We start from the raw sequence: 22,500 nt of genomic DNA, 5'->3' as shown, positions 1-22,500 counted from the left end.
AGCGCTATGCTATTCCCTATTAGCATTATGCTATTCTCTCATTAGCACAATGTTATTAACCCAACACCCATTATCACTATGCTATTCCCCCACCAGTCGGCACTCATGCGACACTATTCCCCATCAGTCTGCACTAGCACTATGCTAATCTCCCATCAGTCTGCACTAGCACTATGCTAATCTCCCATCAGTCTGCACTAGCACTATGCTAATCTCCCATCAGTCTGCACTAGCACTATGCTAATCTCCCATCAGTCTGCACTAGCGCTATGCTATTCACCCTTATGCTCTGTACACGCAATGCTATCCTCTGCAGTAAGACCTTGCCAGACCTTGCCCCTTGCCCCTACATCTCTACCTACACACAGGCAGTTCTCCTCTAAATTCGTCTGAATTCCTTCCACAGACAGATTCCGCTGCCCTGCTTCCTCATGGGAAAATGTCCCTTCCTCAGCAGAAGAGAAATGAACGTGTACAAGAGGGCGTCTGTTCCGCCACAATCGCCCATCTCACAGCCAGAGAGCATCAGCACAATATGAGAGCTCAGTTCTGCCTGCAAGCAGACGGTTTCTGCTTCAGCGCTGCCATCTCTACATGGGAAACCACAGCACAGACACATTCCCCCTGTGCTCTACCTTATGCATCTACAGCAGGGAGGACCCAACCTGTCCCTGAACGAAGACATCCTCATCGTCTGACGCAAATCTTCCCGCACACACACACTCTCTCACTCTCACTCACCCACACACACACACACACACACACTCACTCTCACACTGTCTCTCACACTCTCTCACACACTCTCTCACACACTCTCTCACACACTCTCTCTCACACTCTCTCACACTCTCTCTCACACTCTCTCATACACTCTCTCACACACTCTCTCACACACTCTCTCACACACTCTCTCTCACACTCTCTCTCACACTCTCTCTCACACTCTCTCTCACACTCTCTCTCACACTCTCTCTCACACTCTCTCTCACACTCTCACACACTCTCACACACTCTCACACACACTCTCACACACTCTCTCTCACACTCTCTCTCACACTCTCTCTCACACTCTCTCTCACACTCTCTCTCACACTCACACTCTCTCTCACACTCACACTCTCTCTCACACTCACACTCTCTCTCACACTCTCTCTCACACACTCTCTCACACACTCTCTCACACTCTCTCACACTCTCTCACACTCTCTCTCAGACGGGTTGGATGTTAGACCACGGGACGGTGTATGGCTTTAGTGAAATGATTGTGCAGCTGTGCACAGGGTCTCAGAAGAGAGGCATTGCTGCAGCCCCATCAGACCACAGTACAGAGTAACGGCCAAAAGATCCACACTGAGCTACAACATCACACAATAACACGCCAGAAGAGCCTCGGGTGAAAAACACACCGCAGTTATACAACTTTAAAAGCAAAGGCGTCAACTTTCTACCTTTTATAAGCCAAATAAAGACAGACAAAGGATGGGAAATCTGTGAAAACAATATTTCACCTGACCTGGGACGGATCTAGAAAGGACTTGTGGAGGGGGAAAAATATGAGAGGGCCCACACGCAGGCCCACACGCACGCACGCACAGACACACACACACACTCACACACACACTCTCTCGCACGCACAGACACACACTCACACTCACACTCACTCACACTCTCACACTCTCACACTCTCACACTCTCACACTCTCACACACACACACACACACACACACACACAGTGTTTCCCACAGGGCCGGACTGGGGGGTTGGGGAGGTGACCGCCTCAAAAAAAGCATCTGACTTAAGTGTTTTAGTCTTGTAATAAGAGTTTTTTTTAAAAAGGTAGAAAATATTAGCTTCTTGTAGGTTGCCCTACTGGCAACTCCTGTAGTCAAACGGTCTCACCTCTCTGACATTTGGTTTTGTATTATTTAGCAAAAAGACTCCGAGAGGAGTCGGGAGTATTCTGAGATATCACAGGGTCATGACCCCAGTTTAAGGTGCTCCAGGACACTGCAGACCCACTGCAGACTCACTGCAGACCCACTGCAGACACACAGCTACAGACCCACTGCAGACACACAGCTACAGACCCACTGCAGACACACAGCTACAGACCCACAGCTACAGACGCACTGCAGACACACAGCTACAGACCCACAGCTACAGACAGACTGCAGACACACAGCTACAGACCCACAGCTACAGACAGACTGGAGACACACCGGAGACACACCGGAGACACACTGCAGACAGACAGCTACAGACCCACAGCTACAGACCCACTGCAGACACACAGCTACAGACCCACTGCAGACACACAGCTACAGACAGACTGGAGACACACCGGAGACACACTGCAGGGCACTGGAGACACACCGGAGACACACTGCAGGGCACTGGAGACACACCGGAGACACACTGCAGGGCACTGGAGACACACCGGAGACACACTGCAGGGCACTGGAGACACACCGGAGACACACCGGAGACACACTGCAGGGCACTGGAGACACACCGGAGACACACCGGAGACACACTGCAGGGCACTGGAGGCCCAGCTGGGTCGGTGTAAAGGCACAGTCAGGCGTGCGCTTCAGTGGTGTACAGTTTCAGGGTCCCCGGAGCGGCTGCATATTTCACATACCCGCCGCGGTCCCTTCCTGCGCGGCCGGTTAACCGTTAACAGGCACCTGCCGCGGGCGTGCCGGGCGTCAGGCCTGTAGGGGGGGCGGGGGGGAGGCCCAAACCGTGCTGGCCGGAAAAAGGAGAAAGCAGCCAAGGAAGTGGAAATGGAAAAAATAAGAGGATAAAAAGAGAAAAAAATGGAAAAGGAAAAGGAAAACATCCCCAGAAGGAAAAAAAGGTTTTAGACAGGCATCCTCAAAGCAAAACCAGAGGAAACCTGACCCACATAGAACAACCTTCACTCCTAAAAATGTGCTTGCTAACCGTTTCTCATGTCTAGCGAGACGGCTAAAACGTACGAGTCATCCGCCCGGCCTTTAAGCCGGAGCGACTCTCATACAGGAGTGGATTTCACACGGGACCCAAGCAAACACAAGAGGTAGGGACAGACCACGCTACGCCCATGCAGACGCTACGGTCCAGGTGCTCACGGGTTTGTATTTGTGTATAGAAATAAACTACACTGTATTACATAGTCATACAGATCTACTGCACAGCTAACAGCTAACAGCTTACAGCTTACCATGTTATTCCTTGGCTACAATTCTATAGCGCATTAGCATTTTGTCAGAAGCATTAATTGGATTAACTGCATTGAGTTCTTCTCACACTGCATAGAGGACCGTGCTGCTACAGAAAGGAGGTGACCACGCAGGATGTGGACGGCGGAGCTGTGAATGTGTGGCTGTGTTTGAGCACGGAGCTGCTGAGAGAACACAAGGCCTGGTAACACACCGGGGCCAGACTGAGACAGAGACACAGACAGTCTACAGAGACAGACTACAGAGACACAGACAGTCTACAGAGACAGACTACAGAGACACAGACAGTCTACAGAGACAGACTACAGAGACACAGACAGTCTACAGAGACAGACTACAGAGACACAGACAGTCTACAGAGACAGACTACAGAGACACAGACAGTCTACAGAGACACAGACAGTGTACAGAGACAGTGTACAGAGACACAGACAGTGTACAGAGATAGTTATAGACCACAGAGACACAGAGAGTCCACAGAGACAGGTATAGACTACAGAGACACAGACAGTCTACAGAGACAGGTATAGACTACAGAGAAACAGGCAGTCTACAAAGACAGGTATAGACTAAAGAGACACAAGCAGTCTACAGAGACAGGTATAGACTACAGAGACACAGACAGTCTACAGATACAGACTACAGAGACACAGACAGTCTACAGAGACAGGTGTAGACTACAGAGGGCGGCCTGTAGCGTAGGGCTTAAGGTACATGACTGGGACCCGCAAGGTCAGTGGTTCTAATCCCGGTGTAGCCACAATAAGATCCGCACTGCCATTGGGCCCTTGAGCAAGGCCCTTAACCCTGCATTGCTCCAGGGGAGGACTGTCTCCTGCTTAGTCTAAACAACTGTACGTCGCTCTGGATAAGAGCGTCTGCCAAATGCCATTAATGTAATGTAATACAGAGACACAGGCAGTGTACAGAGACAGACTACAGAGACACAGGCAGTGTACAGACTGACAGGTATAGACTACAGAGACACAGGCAGTGTACAGAGACAGACTACAGAGACACAGGCAGTGTACAGAGACAGACTACAGAGACACAGGCAGTGTACAGACTGACAGGTATAGACTACAGAGACACAGGCAGTGTACAGACTGACAGCTGGGTGATGATCATGAAGAGGAACAGCAGGAGAGTCTCAGGCTCCAGACCACTGCAGAACAATGAGATACAGGTAGGTCTGATTCCTGCTTCTGTCACCACTAACCACATGAAACTGACAGCAACCTACAGACGCATGCGTACGCACACGCACGCACGCACGCACGCACGCACACACACGCACACACGCACACACACACGCACACACACGCACACACACGCACACACACGCACACACACGCACACACACGCACACACACGCACGCACACGCACGCACACGCACGCACACACACACACACACGCACACACACACACACACGTCTCTCTCTCACACACACACGCACGCACACGCACGCACACGCACGCACACGCACGCACACGCACGCACACACACGCGCGCACACACACACACACACACCCCCACCTGCACAGACACACCACCAGAGTAGCCATTGTTCAATTCACAAAGTTCTTCAGTTGCTTCTGAAGAACTTTGCAGCCTGACAGCTGAAGCACCCAATGATCACCGATCAGCATCATATCATAGTATGAGGATCTATACACTGACTGAGCACTTTATTCTCTCTCTCACACACTCACACACACACACGCACTCACACTGCGTAGCTCTGACACTCAGCCAAGTCTGAGCAGCCTCAAACACAGAGGAGAGAGAGAGAGAGAGAGAGAGAGAGAGAGAGAGAGAGAGAGAGAGAGAGAGAGAGAGAGAGAGGGACCGGGGGAGAGGGAGAGAGAGAGGGGGGAGAGGGAGAGAGAGAGATGGAGAGTGAGATAGACAGAGAGTAAGAGGGAGATTGAGGGAGATAAAAAGATGGAGGGAAAAATGGAGGAACAGAGGGAGAAGGAAAGAGGGAGAGAGGGAGAAAGATAGATGGTGAGAAAGATGGAGGGAGAAGGATAGAGGGAGGGACAGAGGATGACAGAGGGACAGATGATGAATGGTTGAGGAATCCGGACTGGGCACTACAGCATAGCACACATTCCAGACCAGACACTGCCTCACACCCCTCAAACAACACACAGATCAACAACACACAGACCAACAACACACAGACCAACAACACACAGATCAACAAACACACAGATCAACAAACACACAGATCAACAACACACAGATCAACAACACACAGATCAACAAACACCACAAACCATTATGCTACATACTCCACCCTAAAGATGCCAGAACACACCCTGCAGGACACTTTTGTACCAATACCTAAAACTAAATTCTGACTCAAAACCTTTCTTTCAGGGCATTGTTATGCTTGTGCTTGTGACAGTCGTAGGTGTTGGCCAGAGAACCGGCTTAAAGTTTAACCAGCATCAAAACATGCCTTTCATTTCAGTGTGTGAGACAGGTTTGGGGCGAGGCCTGGTGAGCACAGTCTTCACTAATGTGTCGGAGAGCAAACAAAGCCGGGTACAGACCCTGCACAGGCCACGTCTGTAATGTCCCCCGCACAGGGCCCCTCAAAGTCCCCTGCACAGGGCCCCTCAAAGTCCCCCGCACAGGGCCCCTCAAAGTCCCCCGCACAGGGCCCCTCAAAGTCCCCCGCACAGTCAGACTCTGAACAGTCACGTTCTCTAAACAGTCAGTCACGTTCTCTAAACAGTCACGTTCTCTAAACAGTCAGTCACGTTCTCTAAACAGTCAGTCACGTTCTCTAAACAGTCACGTTCTCTAAACAGTCACGTTCTCTAAACAGTCAGTCACGTTCTCTAAACAGACAGACTCTAAACTCTAAAGACAGACTCTAAACAGTCACAGTGACACAGCAGGACTGACGGACCTGTGTGACACACCTCTTCCACCTGCAGCAGCTCACTCCACACCCAGAAGCTGGGTCAGCTGCGTCAGCTGCGTCCAGACTCCCAGCTACTGAGCAAACGCACGTATCTCAGGTTCTACAAGATGGCCGCCCCCACCGCGCTCAGGCCTCACTGCACCGGGAGACGATTCTGCTCTCTGCCCAAAAACACTGCTGCAGCGGACAAGCTGTCCCCTTTCAGAGAAATACATGCACCATCAGGGCGGCCTGTAGCGTAGCGGTTAAGGTACATGACCGGGAACCCGCAAGGATGGAGGTTCGCTGGGCCCTTGAGCAAGGCCCTTAACCCTGCGTTGCTCCAGGGGAGGATTGTCTCCTGCTTAGTCTAATCAACCGTACGTCGCTCTGGATAAGAGCATCAGCAAAATGCCATTAATGTAATGTAATATATTTCAGACACTTACAAGCAAGCCCAGGGCTGTGGGCCGCAGTGTCGGCGGGCGTGTGCTTCAGCCGTGCGCTCCACCGCCTGACTGAACCGTGCAGGTGAAATAGCAGGTGAAATAGCAGGTGAAATAGCAGGTGAAATCAGGTGGTGTAGGGCACGGTAGGAGCGAACGCCTGCAGACACTGCGGCCCGCAGGACGTGGAGTTGATCCGCGTAGTGCCGATTTAGACTCGAATTCAAAATGCGAAACTATGACAAGGCCCTAGTATAGCCACACACCACGGCGTAGGGCGGCCTGTAGCGTAGCGGTTAAGGTGCATGACTGGGACACGCAAGGTCGGTGGTTCTAATCCCGATGTAGCCACAATAAGATCCGCACAGCCGTTGGGCCCTTGAGCGAGGCCCTTAACCCCGCGTTGCTCCAGGGGAGGATTGTCTCCCGCTTAGTCTAATCAACTGTACGTCGCTCTGGATAAGAGCGTCTGCCAAATGCCATTAATGTAATGTAATGTAATGTGTCACAAAACGCTCTGTTACAGGACGGATGACGCAGACCTGGAACACGACACCAACACCAGAGCTGGCCTGGGGAGACAGCACGCCTACCTCTCAGCCGCTCGGAAACAGGGCACTGAACACTGCGCCCAGCCGATCCCGCAGGGGGGGTCAACGTTCAATGTTCAGATGTGAACTGGTGAACTGCGGGACGGGGAAGAGATGGAAGGAAGGAGGGAAAGAGGAAAGGGAAATGGAGCGAGAGAGGGACCGGAGGACGAGAGAGATTCGGGGTTTTGACAGGAAGTGGCTTCTGCACGGTAAGATGGGGCAGCCTTCCTCCCTCGCTACCCAAATAAGAGAGGTATTGGTGCGTCTAAAAGAGGGGGCTTTAAAGGGTGATTTTGGGATTCCCCCACTACTGAGTAATGTGTTTCCAGAGTCACTGTGAGCAAGTTTGACTCACATATTTCACAACGGACATCACCGTGATGTCACCAGCGATTGTGATCTGAAGTGAACTTTAAACACCCCCCCGCCCCCCCACCCCCATCTCTCCTTGCATCTCCTCCTCCCCCCTCACCAGCAACAATCTGGCCCGCTGCCCAACAGGAAGTGGTGGTGGGGGGGGGATTGCAGCTCTTTCCTGCTGAGCTCAGCAAGGGGAGAGTGGTCTGAAAAACCTTTTTATGTGCGTCTACCCAGGCGACACGCACGCAAGCCAGATTCGCTCGAAAACAAAAAAACACAACGCACTCAGACGGTTTCTCTCCCATTACACTCCGCTGCATTATATACACAACAGTCATTTAGCAGACGCTCTTATCCAGACAGACGTACAAGTGTAAATTCAAGTATAAAGCAGAACCAGGGACCTGAAAAGTGCGCTGAAAACCCGAGAGGGAAGTGCAGTTCTAGGTGCTGCAGTGATCAGACAGATTAAAAACTTGAACCCTTGTAGAATAATCAGATAAGTTCACCACAGTAGCAGCACCACAGTTTTGGCAACAGGAGAAGCGCTCCAGAGAAGCACAACTCGAAACGAAACGTCGAGCGTTAGCGTACGCCACGGAGCCGAAGCTCGTGAAACCCACCCGCGCGGCTCAGAACCAAGACGGAGGCCGTCCCGTGTTCGGCCCAACGAGGGAGAGGGTACGGACAGCAGCACGCAACCGGGGGGGGCGAGGGTTCGAATCCCAGGTGGGTTTAACGGTTGGGATTAAATAGGCTGGCCTGTAGCGTAGTGGTTACGGCAGATGAACAGACAGACTCTAAACTCTAAACAGACAGACTCTAAACAGTCACGTTTTTTGAACAGTCACAGTGCAGGACACGCAAGGTCAGTGGTTCGATCCCTGGTGTGGCCACAATAAGATCCGCACAGCCGTTGGGCCCTTGAGCAAGGCCCTTAACCCTGCATTGCTCCAGGGGAGGATTGTCTCCTGCTTAGTCTAATCAACTGTACGTCACTCTGGATAAGAGCATCTGCCAAATGCCAATAATGTAATGTAACGTAATGTAAAATAGAAAAAACATGGATTAAAAACTATTGACAACAAATAAAAGGGCTGCTCCTTCTTATTCAACTAAGTGCAGAAACAGAGGGGAAAGCACTCCATTTGAGCAAATCGCACGCCAGCAAATCTGGAAATGGCATCACATTAAGCTTTGATACGTCTGTGCAGCATTCATAAGGACTGCAGAAAGGAAAGGCTTAGTAACGCTTATCCGCACTGTTATCACCACCACAGAGGCACACAGAGCTGTTCCTAACCCAGAGCTGGCCCTCGCAGGCTCCAACACTCACTCGTACACGTTCCCCTTTTGAACACCCAGGGGTTAAGTGTGGCTGAGCTTTCCGCCAAAGTCCACACCCAAAAATGCCTAAAACGTCCAGCTATGTAGTTACACTGGCCTGTATCAGCGGTATTTAACTGCATAACTACATTATATCAGCGATATCCAGCCGTAAACTACATTATATCAGCGATATCCAGCCGTAAACTACATTATATCAGTGATATCCAGCTGTGTAAAATACATTATATCAGTGATATCCAGCTGTGTAACTACATTATATCAGTGATATCCAGCTGCATAACTACATTATATCAGTGATATCCAGCTGCATAACTACATTATATCAGCGATACCCAGCCGTAAACTACATTATATCAGTGATATGCAGCTGTAAACTACATTATATCAGTGATATCAGGCTGCATAACAACATTATATCAGTGATATGCAGCTGTAAACTACATTATATCAGTGATATCAGGCTGCATAACAACATTATATCAGTGATATGCAGCTGTAAACTACATTATATCAGTGATATCCAGCTGTAAACTACATTATATCAGTGTTGCACAAAAACCTTCCATCTTGTCTGGAACAGCAAATTATGGTTCAGTTACACATGGTTTTGAAAGCATCCGTTCTGTTATGAAGTGGTGTGAGAACAGATCAACTCCACCCAGCTCTGCTCATTTTCCTGCAGCTCCTCTGCAAGCCCTTACAGACATTACACACTTATCCAGAGCGACGTACAGCAAAGTGCATACCTGTAACCAGTCTGCTAATAATGAGACACAACAATGCTGCAAACTTTATTAGCCGCAGTTACAGAGACAGAGACAGAGACAGAGACAGAGACAGAGACAGAGACAGAGACAGAGACAGAGACAGAGAGAGAGAGAGAGAGAGAGAGAGGAGACAGAGACAGAGAGAGAAACAGAGAGAAAGAGAGACAGAGACAGAGACAGAGATAGAGACAGAGAGAAAGACAGAGAGAGAGAGAGACAGAGACAGTTACAGCCTGTACAGAACTTTCAATATCTGTGCTGTGAACAAAAAAAAAGGCAAAACACGAAAGGAGGTTTTGCATGACACTGGCGGTATGAAAATGTTCTGGTGGAGAAGCGGCTCTGGAACAGACAGCCAATGAACCGCACACGCTGTAACGCAGTAAGAACAGCGGTGTCGAGGCGCGCTCATAACAATGCTGAGAGAGACCATTAATGGATGCTTTACAGCGCAGGATCTTTATCCGACAGGGGATAATCTTTCCACCGCAGCGACAGTCCACTAACTTAGCCAACGCACAAAAATCTACAGAAATGACAGCAGAGGTGGGAAGTCCAGGTTCGGAAAGTAAAAGTCCTCCCCAGTGCTTTGTTCCAATCACCTGGATTTGCTAATTAACACAGTTCTTCAGCCAGGAGGTAGAGCCAATTAGCCATATCAGCTGGCTGAGTTCAGGGGTGGGAGAAACACAGGGCAGGACTTTTACTTTCTGGCCCCTGGACTTTCCACCTCTGAAACGCAGTGTTAGGACGTATATCCAGAAGACATGGCAGCCAAACAAGTTTGAGTCCCTTTCATTCGACCTGTGACGCTAATTAGCTAATGAGCTCATTTTCATCTGCAGCCCCTAACCTGCATGTCTTTGGGCTGTGGAAATCGGAGTACCTGGAGGAAACCCCGCACAGACACGAGGAGAACCTGCAAACTCCACACCGAAAGGCCCGGACGGGGCTCAAACCCAGGACCTTCTTGTTGCGAGGCAACAGTGCTACCCACGGCGTCCCCGTGCCACCAAACTTGTTACCAAATAAACGAGATGCACTTTAAAAACGGGGTAGCTATGGGTATGGGTATCTATGGCTTCACCTTGTGCCTGGTGTCACCAACCTCAGCCCAGACAAGAGCTGCACTCATACCCCCCAGGCAAGGTTTTTCCACATCAGCCACTGTGACAAACACCCAGAGATCCACACAGATAGCAGGGAAAATATAACCCGTGGGTATGGGGAAACTGTTCGGACAGATAACGGCAGATAGTAGTGCTTTTAAGGTTACAGTGGTATTTTTCCAGTTAATGTTCTAAGCGAACATCTTCTCACCTATTAACTCTCACCTCTCCACGCTGTACCTTGACTCCTCTGCGGGAGTCCACCAATCTATTGTCACTCGTTTTTCCACCTGTCTCTATCTTTAGCCCCTTGTTGTATCTTGTGCCTTAATCTAAGACTTTTGAATTGGTATTTGTCTCAAGTCTTTTGTACTGCTGTTCCTGAAGTTGTACTGTCTCGGTATGGTAGTTACAGACTGGACCCGTCTACCCTGTGAACTAGACTTATGTTCGTGGCTTTGCAAGCGATGTGAATCTTACTGTATTACCACCGGGTAGTGGAAAGACAAACAAGATGGACACTGGAGATCAAGAAATCGGATAGGTGTGGATGCGTGGATGTGGATGTGTGTGTGTGTGTGTGTGTGTGTGTGTGTGTGTGTGTGTGTGTGTGTGTGCACGCTTGTGTGTGTTGGGAGTTGTCACAGTTTCTATCCTCAGCAATGATACAGCAGTAATTATGCAGACTAAATCTCTCGGTCCTTAGACACGCTAATTTTTCGTCCATTAATCTCCCTAAATTCAGTGAAACTGCAGAGACTCTCCTCAAGGCTGAACAGACCCATTCAAGAAAACTGTACTTCTCCAAGCAAGTAGGCTAGATGTATCATTTTCACAGAATGTAACAAAAAAAATGGTGGATTTTGTTTTTAATTTGAAACAATGTCATCATTATACATTCACTTCCTCTCAGTACAGTATAGTTTACAGTATTTTTTTTTTTTTCTTCTTAGGTCAAGTCTGAGAAAGAGGATTTGAAAAGAGAGAAACACAGCTTTAATGTTACAGTGGCAGCAACGTTACATTAACTCAACATGGCAGGAAACGTAGGCGCGGTGTACGATTATAGGGCACAATGCCGTAATAACAAATTTACACCCACAACAGCAGACGTCACTCAGTATTCCTCAAAGCGCTCAGAAGAACCAGTCAAACCACAGTAGTAAAAAAAAGGGGGGGGCGGGAAAGAGCAAGTTATTCCTTATTTAGGGGGCAATTGGTAATTATCAAATTAATATAAATTAAATAGAGCGACTAGGTCCAAGTTACACTAACTACATCACAAATACATAACTTACTGTACGTTAGAGGGAAGTAAATAAAAAAAAATAAAAAAACCTCTGCCTAAATTCGTTGAGGGTTTTCCCGACCTCAAAAATAGAGTTCGTTGTGCTTTTAAATAGGCTAAAAACAAACGCTGAATGGCATTTTAGCAACCGAGCTTGAAAATGCTAGCGTGGAAATTGGCAGACGTTTGCTACTAGCTGGGCTGACTACGTCACCACTTCAGTGAGAGCACAACAGCCGCACTTAAATAGACAAATATCATACAAGACATAGCTAACCATTACTGAAAGCAGACCGAGAACCCACACAGATTCAAAAGCTTTGTTAACAGTAATCGCAAGTTTAAAAAACTTGGAGATGTGTACTAGCGCTAGACAGTAAGCAAACTGGCAAATTCTTGACCGTTTGGCATACTTGGCGAGAACACACAATTCTTCTCATCAAGCGGCCCAGCTAACTAGCTAGCTAAACAGCCAAAAAGAAAGTGAATGTTTCTGATACTGACTTGCAATAGCTAGTACTGTGTAATGTTTTTTTTAGCTAACTTTGGCTAAGTGAAAGTGCTAGCCTAGCTGGCAAATTCACTTTCTAGCACTACTAATTCGTCAGCTAATTTGACAGCTAGCTAGCGACTTAACTTCAGTAAGTTACTCAACTAGCTGCTACTTACCAACCTATCTATCTATCTATCTATCTATCTATCTATCTATCTATCTATCTATCTATCTATCTATCTATCTAGTCATCGTTTACAAAAGCAACATATGAATCTATGTTTTTTGCAGGACAGCTCCCATATAACAGCTAATATTAGCTAGCATCCAACTGCATAGCCACCGCTAGCTAGGCAAGTTAGAGACAGATAAAAAGTTGTTGCTGACCTGGCTTGCTTTGTAAAATTGTTTTTTCAATCCCGCAACAGACATCTTGTAGCCGGGACTCTCCTTTTCGTACGGCGTAAACGGCGAACACTTTGTAAAGTAAAAAAGGGCAAGGCTACAGTACTGGTTAGCTTGCTAGTTACGCTTGTGCCGTTGCTAGGTGGACATCAGTTCAGGCTCCGACCCTAATGCTATCCTCTTCAACAACAGTTTAGTAGTTGGGATATTTTATTACATGGCAACCACGGAGACTTCCTGTCTGAGGTGACGTAGACGCACATTCCTGAGACGCTGAGGAAGCGGTCAGTCCAGGCAGCGTAGCGCCCACTGCTGTTGGGGAAGACGCACAACGGTACTTGGGGGAATATAAATCTACGCCACCAGGCGGCAGCCTTTGCCTGTTCATTTAGCGATAGCTCCCGGCAAACGTCAAACAGCACCACGGTACTTTCCTTCCCTCAGTGAAGTCTGGAAGGCAGCAGCTTGTAGAACTATAAAACTAATCGCGACCTGATAACTATAATAATAATCATCAATGTTTATTGACATGACACTTTTATCCAAAGAAACTTGCAATTGATTGGACAAGCAAGGGGAAAAATCCCCCTTGAAGCAACGCGGGGTTAAGGGCCGAACAGCTGTGCCGATCTTATCGTGGCTACACCAGGGCTTGAACCACCAAACCTCCGGGTCCCAGTCATGTACCTTAGCCACTAGGCTACAGGCTGCCTAGCTGGCTCAGTAACATAGATACAGATAGATTTGATACATTACATGGAAAATACGTTACATTACAGAATACAATACGCTAAAGAAAAGCTGCCTATTTAGTAGTACGTACACATCGGCTGAGCTAAACCAGCTGCCTTCCATGGGCCCTGCCTGACTCTGAAAAAAAAAATGCAGGTCTGTCACTCTCGTTCACGATCATGAGGGCTTCCTTTTCTGTTCTTTGCTAGGGTTTCCTGCCCTCATTTACTCCCAGGTTTGGAGTAAATAATTTATTCATACATTTGCGCGTTGCGGTATAATGATTTAAAAATATATATATTTTTTTTTAAAAATCCAATGATCAAATAGACCCTGGTCATTATCTTTGGTGTGCAGGTAGCAGTTGAAACTTCCCTCTAGGGTCTTTCAGCGAACTTATCCCTGGTTATGGGCATGCACTTTGCACTTTGCAAAAACAAAGTGCAAAGTGCATACCCATAACCAGGGCTAAGTGCGCTGAAAGACCCTAGAGGGAAGTTTCAACTGCTACCTGCAGAACAAAGATAATGACCTCATTACGAGGGCCGATTTGATCATTGGATAAGAGCGTCTGGCAAATGGCATTCATGTAATGTAATGTAATGGAGTGCCTCACAGTCATGCTGCAAGCCCCACAGGGACAGTGCAGACAGGGGCCCCACTCCCCACAGGTGAGGCGGGACAGTGCAGACAGGGGCCCCACTCTCCACAGGCGAGGCGGGACAGTGCAGACAGGGGCCAGCTCCACAGGCGAGGCGGGACAGTGCAGACAGGGGCCAGCCCCACAGGCGAGGCGGGACAGTGCAGACAGGGGCCCCACTCTCCACAGGCGAGGCGGGACAGTGCAGACAGGGGCCAGCTCCACAGGCGAGGCGGGACAGTGCAGACAGGGGCCAGCCCCACAGGCGAGGCGGGACAGTGCAGACAGGGGCCCCACTCTCCACAGGCGAGGCGGGACAGTGCAGACAGGGGCCAGCCCCACAGGCGAGGCGGGACAGTGCAGACAGGGGCCCCAGTCTCCACAGGCGATGTGGGACAGTGCAGACAGGGGGCCAGCTCCACAGGCGAGGCGGGACAGTGCAGACAGGGGCCCCACTCTCCACGCCGAGCCACAGGCCAGCTCCACAGGCGAGGCGGGACAGTGCAGACAGGGGCCCCACTCTCCACGCCGAGCCATGGGCCAAGCTCACACGGACATGAGCTGGAGGACGATACTTCATGTGCAGCTTGAGCAAACAAGACCGCAGGCTCTCAACCAACCAGGAGGGGGCGCTAGAGATCCACGGGAAGGGGGCATCAGCTGACTGAACCCTCTCTAGCCCTGGGCCAGTTATGTTACATTAATGGCATTTTGGCAGAGTTGATACAGTTGACAGTGATTAGACTAAGCAGGAGACGATCCTGGCAATGCAGGGTTAAGGGCCTTGCACAAGGGCCCAATGGCTGTGCGGATCTTATTCCTACACATTCCTATCCCTACACCGGGGATCAAACCACTGACCTTGTGGGTCCCAGTCATGAACCTTAACCACTACGCTACAGGCCTCCCATTGGGATTGACTGATTACGCTGCAAGGGCTTCAGGCCCGACTCAACGCTGGCACAGACTAGATTCAATCAGACCTGGGTCTGGGTAGTTCAGTTTGGTCACTTTTGCTTTGTTGTTTGTTTGTTTAAAAAAAAAATCTTTGTTGTTCAGGTAGCAATTGAAATTGTACTTCCCTCTAGGGTCTTTCAGCGCACTTATCCCTGGTCATGGGTATGCACTTTGTTGTACGTCGCTCTGGATAAGAGCGTCTGCCAAATGCCAATAATGTAATGTAATGTAAATACAAAATTGTTTTTGGATTCATATATTTCCCACAATGCACTTCTTTGGTGTATTGGGACCGGTGACACACAGCCCAGCACCCAGGATCCACCCAGCAGCCTCCACCCCGGCCACTTCTGTCCTCCATTTTGTATTATGTGACAGGAACAGGAGGATAAGAATATTCCAGAAACCTAATCATGGGCAGAAACCTGAGTATGCCTATTCAATTTCTATTCAAGTGTAGGCCGTATTATCTCAAATGACCCGATTTTCACATTATACAACACGGTAGATCTTTAGACTTTAGACCAGTAGACTGTCATTTGAGGCTTTTTTTTTGTGTGCACATCCACACTATCTCTCTCTTTTTTTTTTTTTTTTCCTTCCCGGACCATTCGTTTATGGATGTTTCTGGTATCTGTACTTTAACGCCACAGTAAAATTCATATTCGCAATAATGGGCCATGCTGATGTCATCATGCAAATGTACCAACATATTCTTGCGTGACTTGCATGTACTGTACTTAAAAGTACCGGATTGTCAATGCATTGTTCAGCAGTGAGGAAAGAGGTTTCAGGAACCCCATACCGGGGTGGAGCCGCAGGGAGCTGTCAATCACAGAATCAGTTATTGCGGTCTCATGAAAGCTCGCCGTGACATCACTACTGTAAAGAATGTCCCAGTTTCTCTGTTGAATTGTGGGAAGGTTCTCCAGGTGTAGACAGTTCACTCTCAAGTCAAACCCAATGGCGTTAACCTTCATTTAGTCTAATCAACGGTAAGTTGCTTTGGATAAAAGCCTCAGCTAAATAACAATATGCTATTATTATTATAATAATTATTATTAGTATCATTCATTTCTGACGTGGGGACAAAGCAGTAATTATTGGTCGTTGGGCGGTGTCTGGAATCCACTGCCAAGTTAGAAGATGAACAACATTCCCTCAAAAGGATCCCCCCCTCCATACACTAAGCCTATGATCAATTATGATTGCTTAAAAACAAACAGAAAATGCAAATGTCTGTAAAAAAATCTTTATTACATTCTTAATAGCACATACTGTATCTCCATTGTACAACAACATATCTCTTGTGTCTGTTTTACAACTTCTTAAGCTCATAATATACCTTAAAAGTCCAGACAATGCTTACACATGTATATAATATATCCAATAATGAAAACAGGAGGGACAGTTGTGTTAACAGAAAGAAAACGACAGTTTTTGTTGCGTTTTTAGTCACTCTTTTAAAAAAAATAGAATTACAACACAAAAGGTGGAAACTAAACCAGAGTGAACAGGGAAATCAAGAGGGCAGAAATCAGAAGACAAAACACAAAACAGACAAAACAAAACAAAATCACAACAAAACCAACAGAAAAATTCCAAGAATAAAATGCATCTTTTAGTTATTAAAACATTTTTAGTATTTTGTTTTTCCATTTAATTTAAAAAAACAAATTCCACGTCTCTTACAACTCGGACTCAGAAGGCCCGGTGGGAATACAGACAATCGGGCGAAAAGGCCTTCTGACATTCACAACAACATACAGCTACTGCACACAGTGATCGAGAAGGACAGTCTTCTGTCCGGGATTCAGCTCAGGTTCAGCTCGGTTTCAGCTCAGGTTCAGCTCATACAACTTCACAGGCATCTTTTGTTTCATATATTTTTTTTAAATCAAATCTGTATCCATGTTACTGAGCTAGCTAGGCAGCCCGTAGCCTAGTGGTTAAGGTACCTGACTGTTTGGCGGTTCATGCCCCGGTGTAGCCACAATAAGATCGGCACGGCTGTTGGGCCCTTGAGCAAGGCCCTTAACCCCGCATTGCATCAGGGGGGATTTTCCCCTTGCTGGTCTAATCAATTGCAAGTGTCTTTGGATAAATGTGTCAGCTCAATAAGGAATTATTATTGTGGTTTGCACGTTGCGATTAGTTTTACAGTTCTACAAGCGGCTGCCTTCCAGGCTTCACTGAGGGAGGGAAGCCACTGGACGAAAAACCGCCTGGACGAGACTTAACTGCCGCAGACACGGAGGGCCCACGGGGCAGCCATCTCCCCGAGTACCACTGCAACTGCCATTATTATCATTATTATTATTATTATTATTATTATTTGTTAAAAAGTGGGTGGGGGAAAAGGGGGTGCAGGTTAACGCTTCACGTGTTCAAACAAAACACACAAAGGTCCGGGCAAATACTCAACTGTGCTGCTTCGGGGGAGTTGTTCATAGTTCTGTTGCTAATGTAACAGCCTATGCTGCGCTTGCTTGTCCGTCCTTTGTTAAGATATATCTTTGAGAATTCGGGCCCAAGTCCAGCGGAAGCCGAGCGGAAAACTCCGGGTCTTGCGGTACGGTGCACTTTTACCAGCCTGTGTTTTTACTGCACAGGGGCTGTTGAGTTTAGCCTGCGCAGAGGCGCGTATAACTGTGCGTATAACTGCCTATCACTGTGTATAACTGCCTATCACTGTGTATAACTGCCTATCACTGTGTATAACTGCCTATCGCTGTGCTTGGCTGTGGCGACGCCCTTCACCCTCCCTGAGTAACAAGCCCAGCAGAAGCAGAAGCAGAAGCAGAAGTGGAGTTCGCTCATTTTTCGCCGGGCTGTGAGCGATTGTTGACATCGACCTGGACTGTCGTTCCCCCCCCAGTCGTAGAAACGTGATTTCGGGGCTTTTTGGGTGGTGCTGAGCCCACCCATGGCCAGAGGTCAACTGGAGTGTACCAAAAAACTGTGTGAGAAAAATAAATCTGTACAAAATATATATATTTTCTTTAATTATCTTCCTTCAGTGTGTGTCTTTTTTTTTTCTTATTCTCTGTATCACAATAACAAATATAAAATACAAGTTGTCATGGCATTAGTAATGATAGCAGTAATGATCTGTCCACACCCTGAGTCCTGGCTTTGTACCCAGGGCGGTAGCTGATAGCTCTGTCAGCCTTCCAAAGTCAATGAAGAGGCATGGTGGGTGTGTGAGCTGTGTGTGTGTGTGTGTGTGCGTGTGTGTGTGTGTGTGCGCTGTGTGTGTGTGTGTGTGCGTGTGTGTGTGTGTGTGTGTGTGTGCGCTGTGTGTGTGTGTGTGTGTGAGCTCTGTGTGTGTGTGTGTGCTGTGTGTGTGTGTGTGTGTGCGCTGTGTGTGTGTGTGTGTGTGCGCTCTGTGTGTGTGTGTGTGTGTGTGTGTGCGCGTGGGTTACAACAGACTACAGTGCTGACCGTAGGAGCAGTCGAACGATGCCGTACTCCAGCGTCAGACTCTCAACAGGGACCCACTCCCTCCTGTACCTGAAAGGAGAGGTGACATTATCACACGTACAGAGTCTCTGTCCCTTCCCGTCTCTCCTTTCTGTCTGTAGCGAGAGTTCACGACAGTTTAGAGAGTCCCAACTGCCGTCTTTCTCGCTTCAAAAGTCTCTCGTTCCATAACTTCTCGTCCTTCAGCGGGGGAAAAAATGTTTTTTTAGGGCTCCCAGTTTCTGTGTCGTTTTAAGGAGAGTTGCATCAGAGTTGCATCAGAGTCCACCATGTCTCTTCACCAAGTGCCAACCTTCCAGCAGTTTGTCCGATGTGGCAAAAAAAAAATAAAAAAAATAAAAATAAATGAAGATGAAATGCTCGTTGTTCGTCTTCATGTGAACAGAAATGACCCGGCCGCCATTTTGTTCCTGTCTCCTTGAGCAGTGTACGGTTCGGAAACCCTGAGAAGTCAAGTTGGGGGGGGGGGGGGGGGGGGAACACAGGCCCGACCTTCCGACTGCTCCATTCCGTGCCATTCCTCGTCTCCTCCTATTCCGCCAGCTTTCCAGACGTTTTCCCCGCGATGCAGGGTGTCTCTTTTCTTTCTTAATTTAAATTCCAGAAGCTAAATTCCAGGAATTTCCTTCTGGCAGTCACAGGATGGCGGGGAGCTGATCTCTCTGCTCTGGCTACCTCTGTCTCCCGCTACACACGCGTACACATATTTACATACTTATTATACACATTCTCACTCGATATACGTCTTATTCTGAATGCATTTCTAAACAAAAATAACGTTACTTCCGTCTTTCCGCTCGAAGTGGCGATTGCACAGGGAAAAGGGAATCGGGATCGAGGTTTTTTTTCGATTGGAACTCGTGAGCACCGTCTACACGCGCGTGGCTTTGAGCGCATGCAGGGCAGCGAGTCCGCGCTCCGTCTGCGCTAGTGTTGTGCAATTAGCCCTGCCTGGCAGTCGACGCGATAAGGGTGATTTATAGCGGGCGGTCAATGATCGGGAGATTAACTGTGCTTTCATAACATGCTAAACCTGGGTCACCGTCCTTACTTCGTTAAAAACATATAAAACTGTCAGGTGGTCTTGGTCCCTGGCTTTCTGGGAAAAAAGAAAAAAAAACTAAATATAGCTTTGGCCACAGTCAACGGTGAAAAGCTCGAATGGCAGATGAGGTATCTTGTAAAAAATAAAGTGGGCGTTTTACCACTGGTGACCACAGGGGGCAGTATGTACATTCTGGGTCGTGTCTATGGGGTACATTCATGTGTTGTTTTTCTTTGCTGGAAAGACTGCGGAAACTGCCGGAAGAGCCCGAATTCTCCCTCGCGCCGTGGAGCCATTCTGGCTCAAGGAGCGCACAATCTCACACAGAAAAACAGGAAACTGCGGAATCTCAGCCACTGACCCAGTTTACTGTGCTGCGCGCCCGCGGCGACCTCAGCGCCAGCACCAGGAGTGTGACCCGGGAGTGTCAGAGGTCAGAGGTGAGAGGTCAGGTGATGTAGCGGGTGTAGTGTGCAGTAATGGCGGCCGCGCCTCCGCGATTGTCACTGAATTTTGCTGGTTCAGTTCTCCTCGATCGGCTGGTTCCACGGCCTCTCTCGCCGCTCCGCCGGTAGCTTAGCTCCCCGTGGAGTCGGGGAAGGCGATGTCGCCGCCGAACACCTCGCGGTAGAGGGGCGGGAAGCTGCAGGCGGTCTCCGGGTGGAGGAGGCGGAAGAACTCCAGCTTGTCCCCGTGGAGCGTGCAGATGGACTTCAGCACGGGCAGCTTGGACAGCATCTGAGGGGAGGGAGGAGGGGGGTCAGGGGAACGTCGCGGAAACACAGCGTGGCTACCTCACTAACCTGAGTGTGGGGCTACCTCACTAACCTGAGTGTGGGGCTACCTCACTAACCTGAGTGTGGGGCTACCTCACTAACCTGAGTGTGGGGCTACCTCACTAACCTGAGTGTGGGGCTACCTCACTAACCTGAGTGTGGGGCTACCTCACTAACCTGAGTGTGGGGCTACCTCACTAACCTGAGTGTGGGGCTACCTCACTAACCTGAGTGTGGGGCTACCTCACTAACCTGAGTGTGGGGCTACCTCACTAACCTGAGTGTGGGGCTACCCCACTAACCTGAGTGTGGGCGAACGCTCAATGCAACAAGGCCCACAATACAATCAGGTTTTCCAACTTTTTCCACTTCAGTTTATCCATTTTATCCAAATTTTTTAAATCTTTGTATGTTAGGGAAGGATAGGGAAAAAAAATGCATATTTATCCAAATCCTAACCAGGTCATATCATAGGTAAGAATAAGAGAACAGTGTGCAATCATTGGCTGACAGGTAGGGCGGCACGCAGGTGAAGTTACCTTGGCCAGTTTGGACTGGTTGGCACCGTTCCTGTGCAGACAGTGCTGCAGGGCCAGGTACACCTTCTCCTGCAGGTTCTGCACCTTCAGAGAGTCGGTCAGCCACAGCCGATCTGCACGGGCACCAGGAGGAGGAGGACCAGGAGCAGAAACAGCCGTCACAAACTGGGCAGTGCACAGGACACGCTCTCCTGTGTGTGTGTGTGTGTGAGTGTGTATATGTGTGTGTGTGTGAGAGAGAGTGCGTATATGTGTGTGTGTGTGTGTGTGAGTGTATATATGTGTGTGTGTGCGTGTGTGTGTGTGTGTGTGAGTGTGTATATGTGTGTGTGTGTGAGTGTCTATGTGTGCGTGTGTGTGTGAGAGTGAGTGTGTATATGTGTGTGTGTGTGTGTGTGTGTGTGATAGCGTCTATGTGTATGTGTGTGTGTGAGAGAGTGTGTATATGTATGTGTGCAAGAGAGTGTGTGTGTATTGTGTGTGTGTGTGTGTGTGTGAGAGAGTGTGTGTGTGTATGTGTGTGTGTGTGTGTGTGAGAGAGTGTGTATATGTGTGTGTGTGAGAGAGTCTGTGTATGTGTGAGAGAGAGTGTGTGTGTATGTGTGTGTGTGAGAGAGTGTGTATATGTATGTGTGCAAGAGAGAGTGTGTGTGTGTGTGAGAGAGTCTGTGTATGTGTGTGTGTGAGAGAGTGTGTATATGTATGTGTGCAAGAGAGAGTGTGTGTGTATTATGTGTGTGTGTGTGAGAGAGTGTGTATATGTGTGTGTGTATTGTGTGTGTGTGTGTGAGAGAGTCTGTGTGTGTGTGTGTATGTGTGTGTGTGAGAGAGAGTGTGTATATGTGTTTGTCCCGTGTGTACGCGTGTGCGTGTGTTCAGCAGCGTGTCTCACCCGGGGACAGGAGCACGGCGGCGCTGAACAGGGCCATCTCCTCCTCGGTCAGCTGCAGGCGGCTGAGGCCCTTAGCCAGCTCGTACATGGCGCTCACGAGGTCGTCACACCCTACGGGAACACGGAGGGACACACACACACGTCACCGCGCTGTAGCCACCGCCGCGCGCTCGGGAGCCGTGGCGCAATCAGCAGCGTTAGCGCCGGCAGCGGCTAGCCAGCCGCCTAGCTAAGCCGCCGCCCACAGCCGAGCACAAACAAACACACGAACTCTGAGACTCCTTCGGCGAGGCTAATTTCTAGGTCTGCGTTGTTTCTTGGCAGAGAAGGAAAAAGGGCTCTCTTTCAACGGGTGAGCTCACTATTGCGTCTTGCCAACAAAGCGAACTCCAGGCGATTAGGGAGTCCGATGAACGGGTCAAAACAGGCCACGGCATTCGGTTTTTATGCCTTGAGAAAAAAAAAACAACAAAAAAAAAAAA

The 22,500-nt window shown here is 48.8% G+C and overlaps 1 protein-coding gene and 1 pseudogene across 1 annotated transcript in view; both read right to left on the bottom strand.

The window, feature by feature from the left end:
- The window catches only part of LOC133127899 (endophilin-A2-like), a 26,893-nt pseudogene extending 13,731 nt beyond the window's left edge, over positions 1-13,162 (bottom strand).
- A 3,357-nt stretch (positions 13,163-16,519) lies between these two features.
- LOC133128565 (nuclear receptor ROR-beta-like) overlaps positions 16,520-22,500 on the bottom strand; it is a 20,955-nt gene continuing 14,974 nt past the window's right edge. Inside the window, exons 8-10 of the mRNA XM_061242195.1 lie at positions 22,019-22,129; positions 21,127-21,239; positions 16,520-20,549 (exon numbers count right to left, since the gene is read on the bottom strand). Coding sequence (XP_061098179.1) covers positions 20,388-20,549; positions 21,127-21,239; positions 22,019-22,129 — 386 coding nt within the window. The 3' untranslated portion in view covers positions 16,520-20,387. The remainder of the gene's footprint in view (positions 20,550-21,126; positions 21,240-22,018; positions 22,130-22,500) is intronic.

This window comes from Conger conger, chromosome 5 (assembly GCF_963514075.1).
Source record: "Conger conger chromosome 5, fConCon1.1, whole genome shotgun sequence".
Classification (NCBI taxonomy): Eukaryota; Metazoa; Chordata; class Actinopteri; order Anguilliformes; family Congridae; genus Conger; species Conger conger.
Note: the sequence above shows the minus strand (reverse complement) of the source record. Positions and strands in the feature narration are given on the sequence as shown.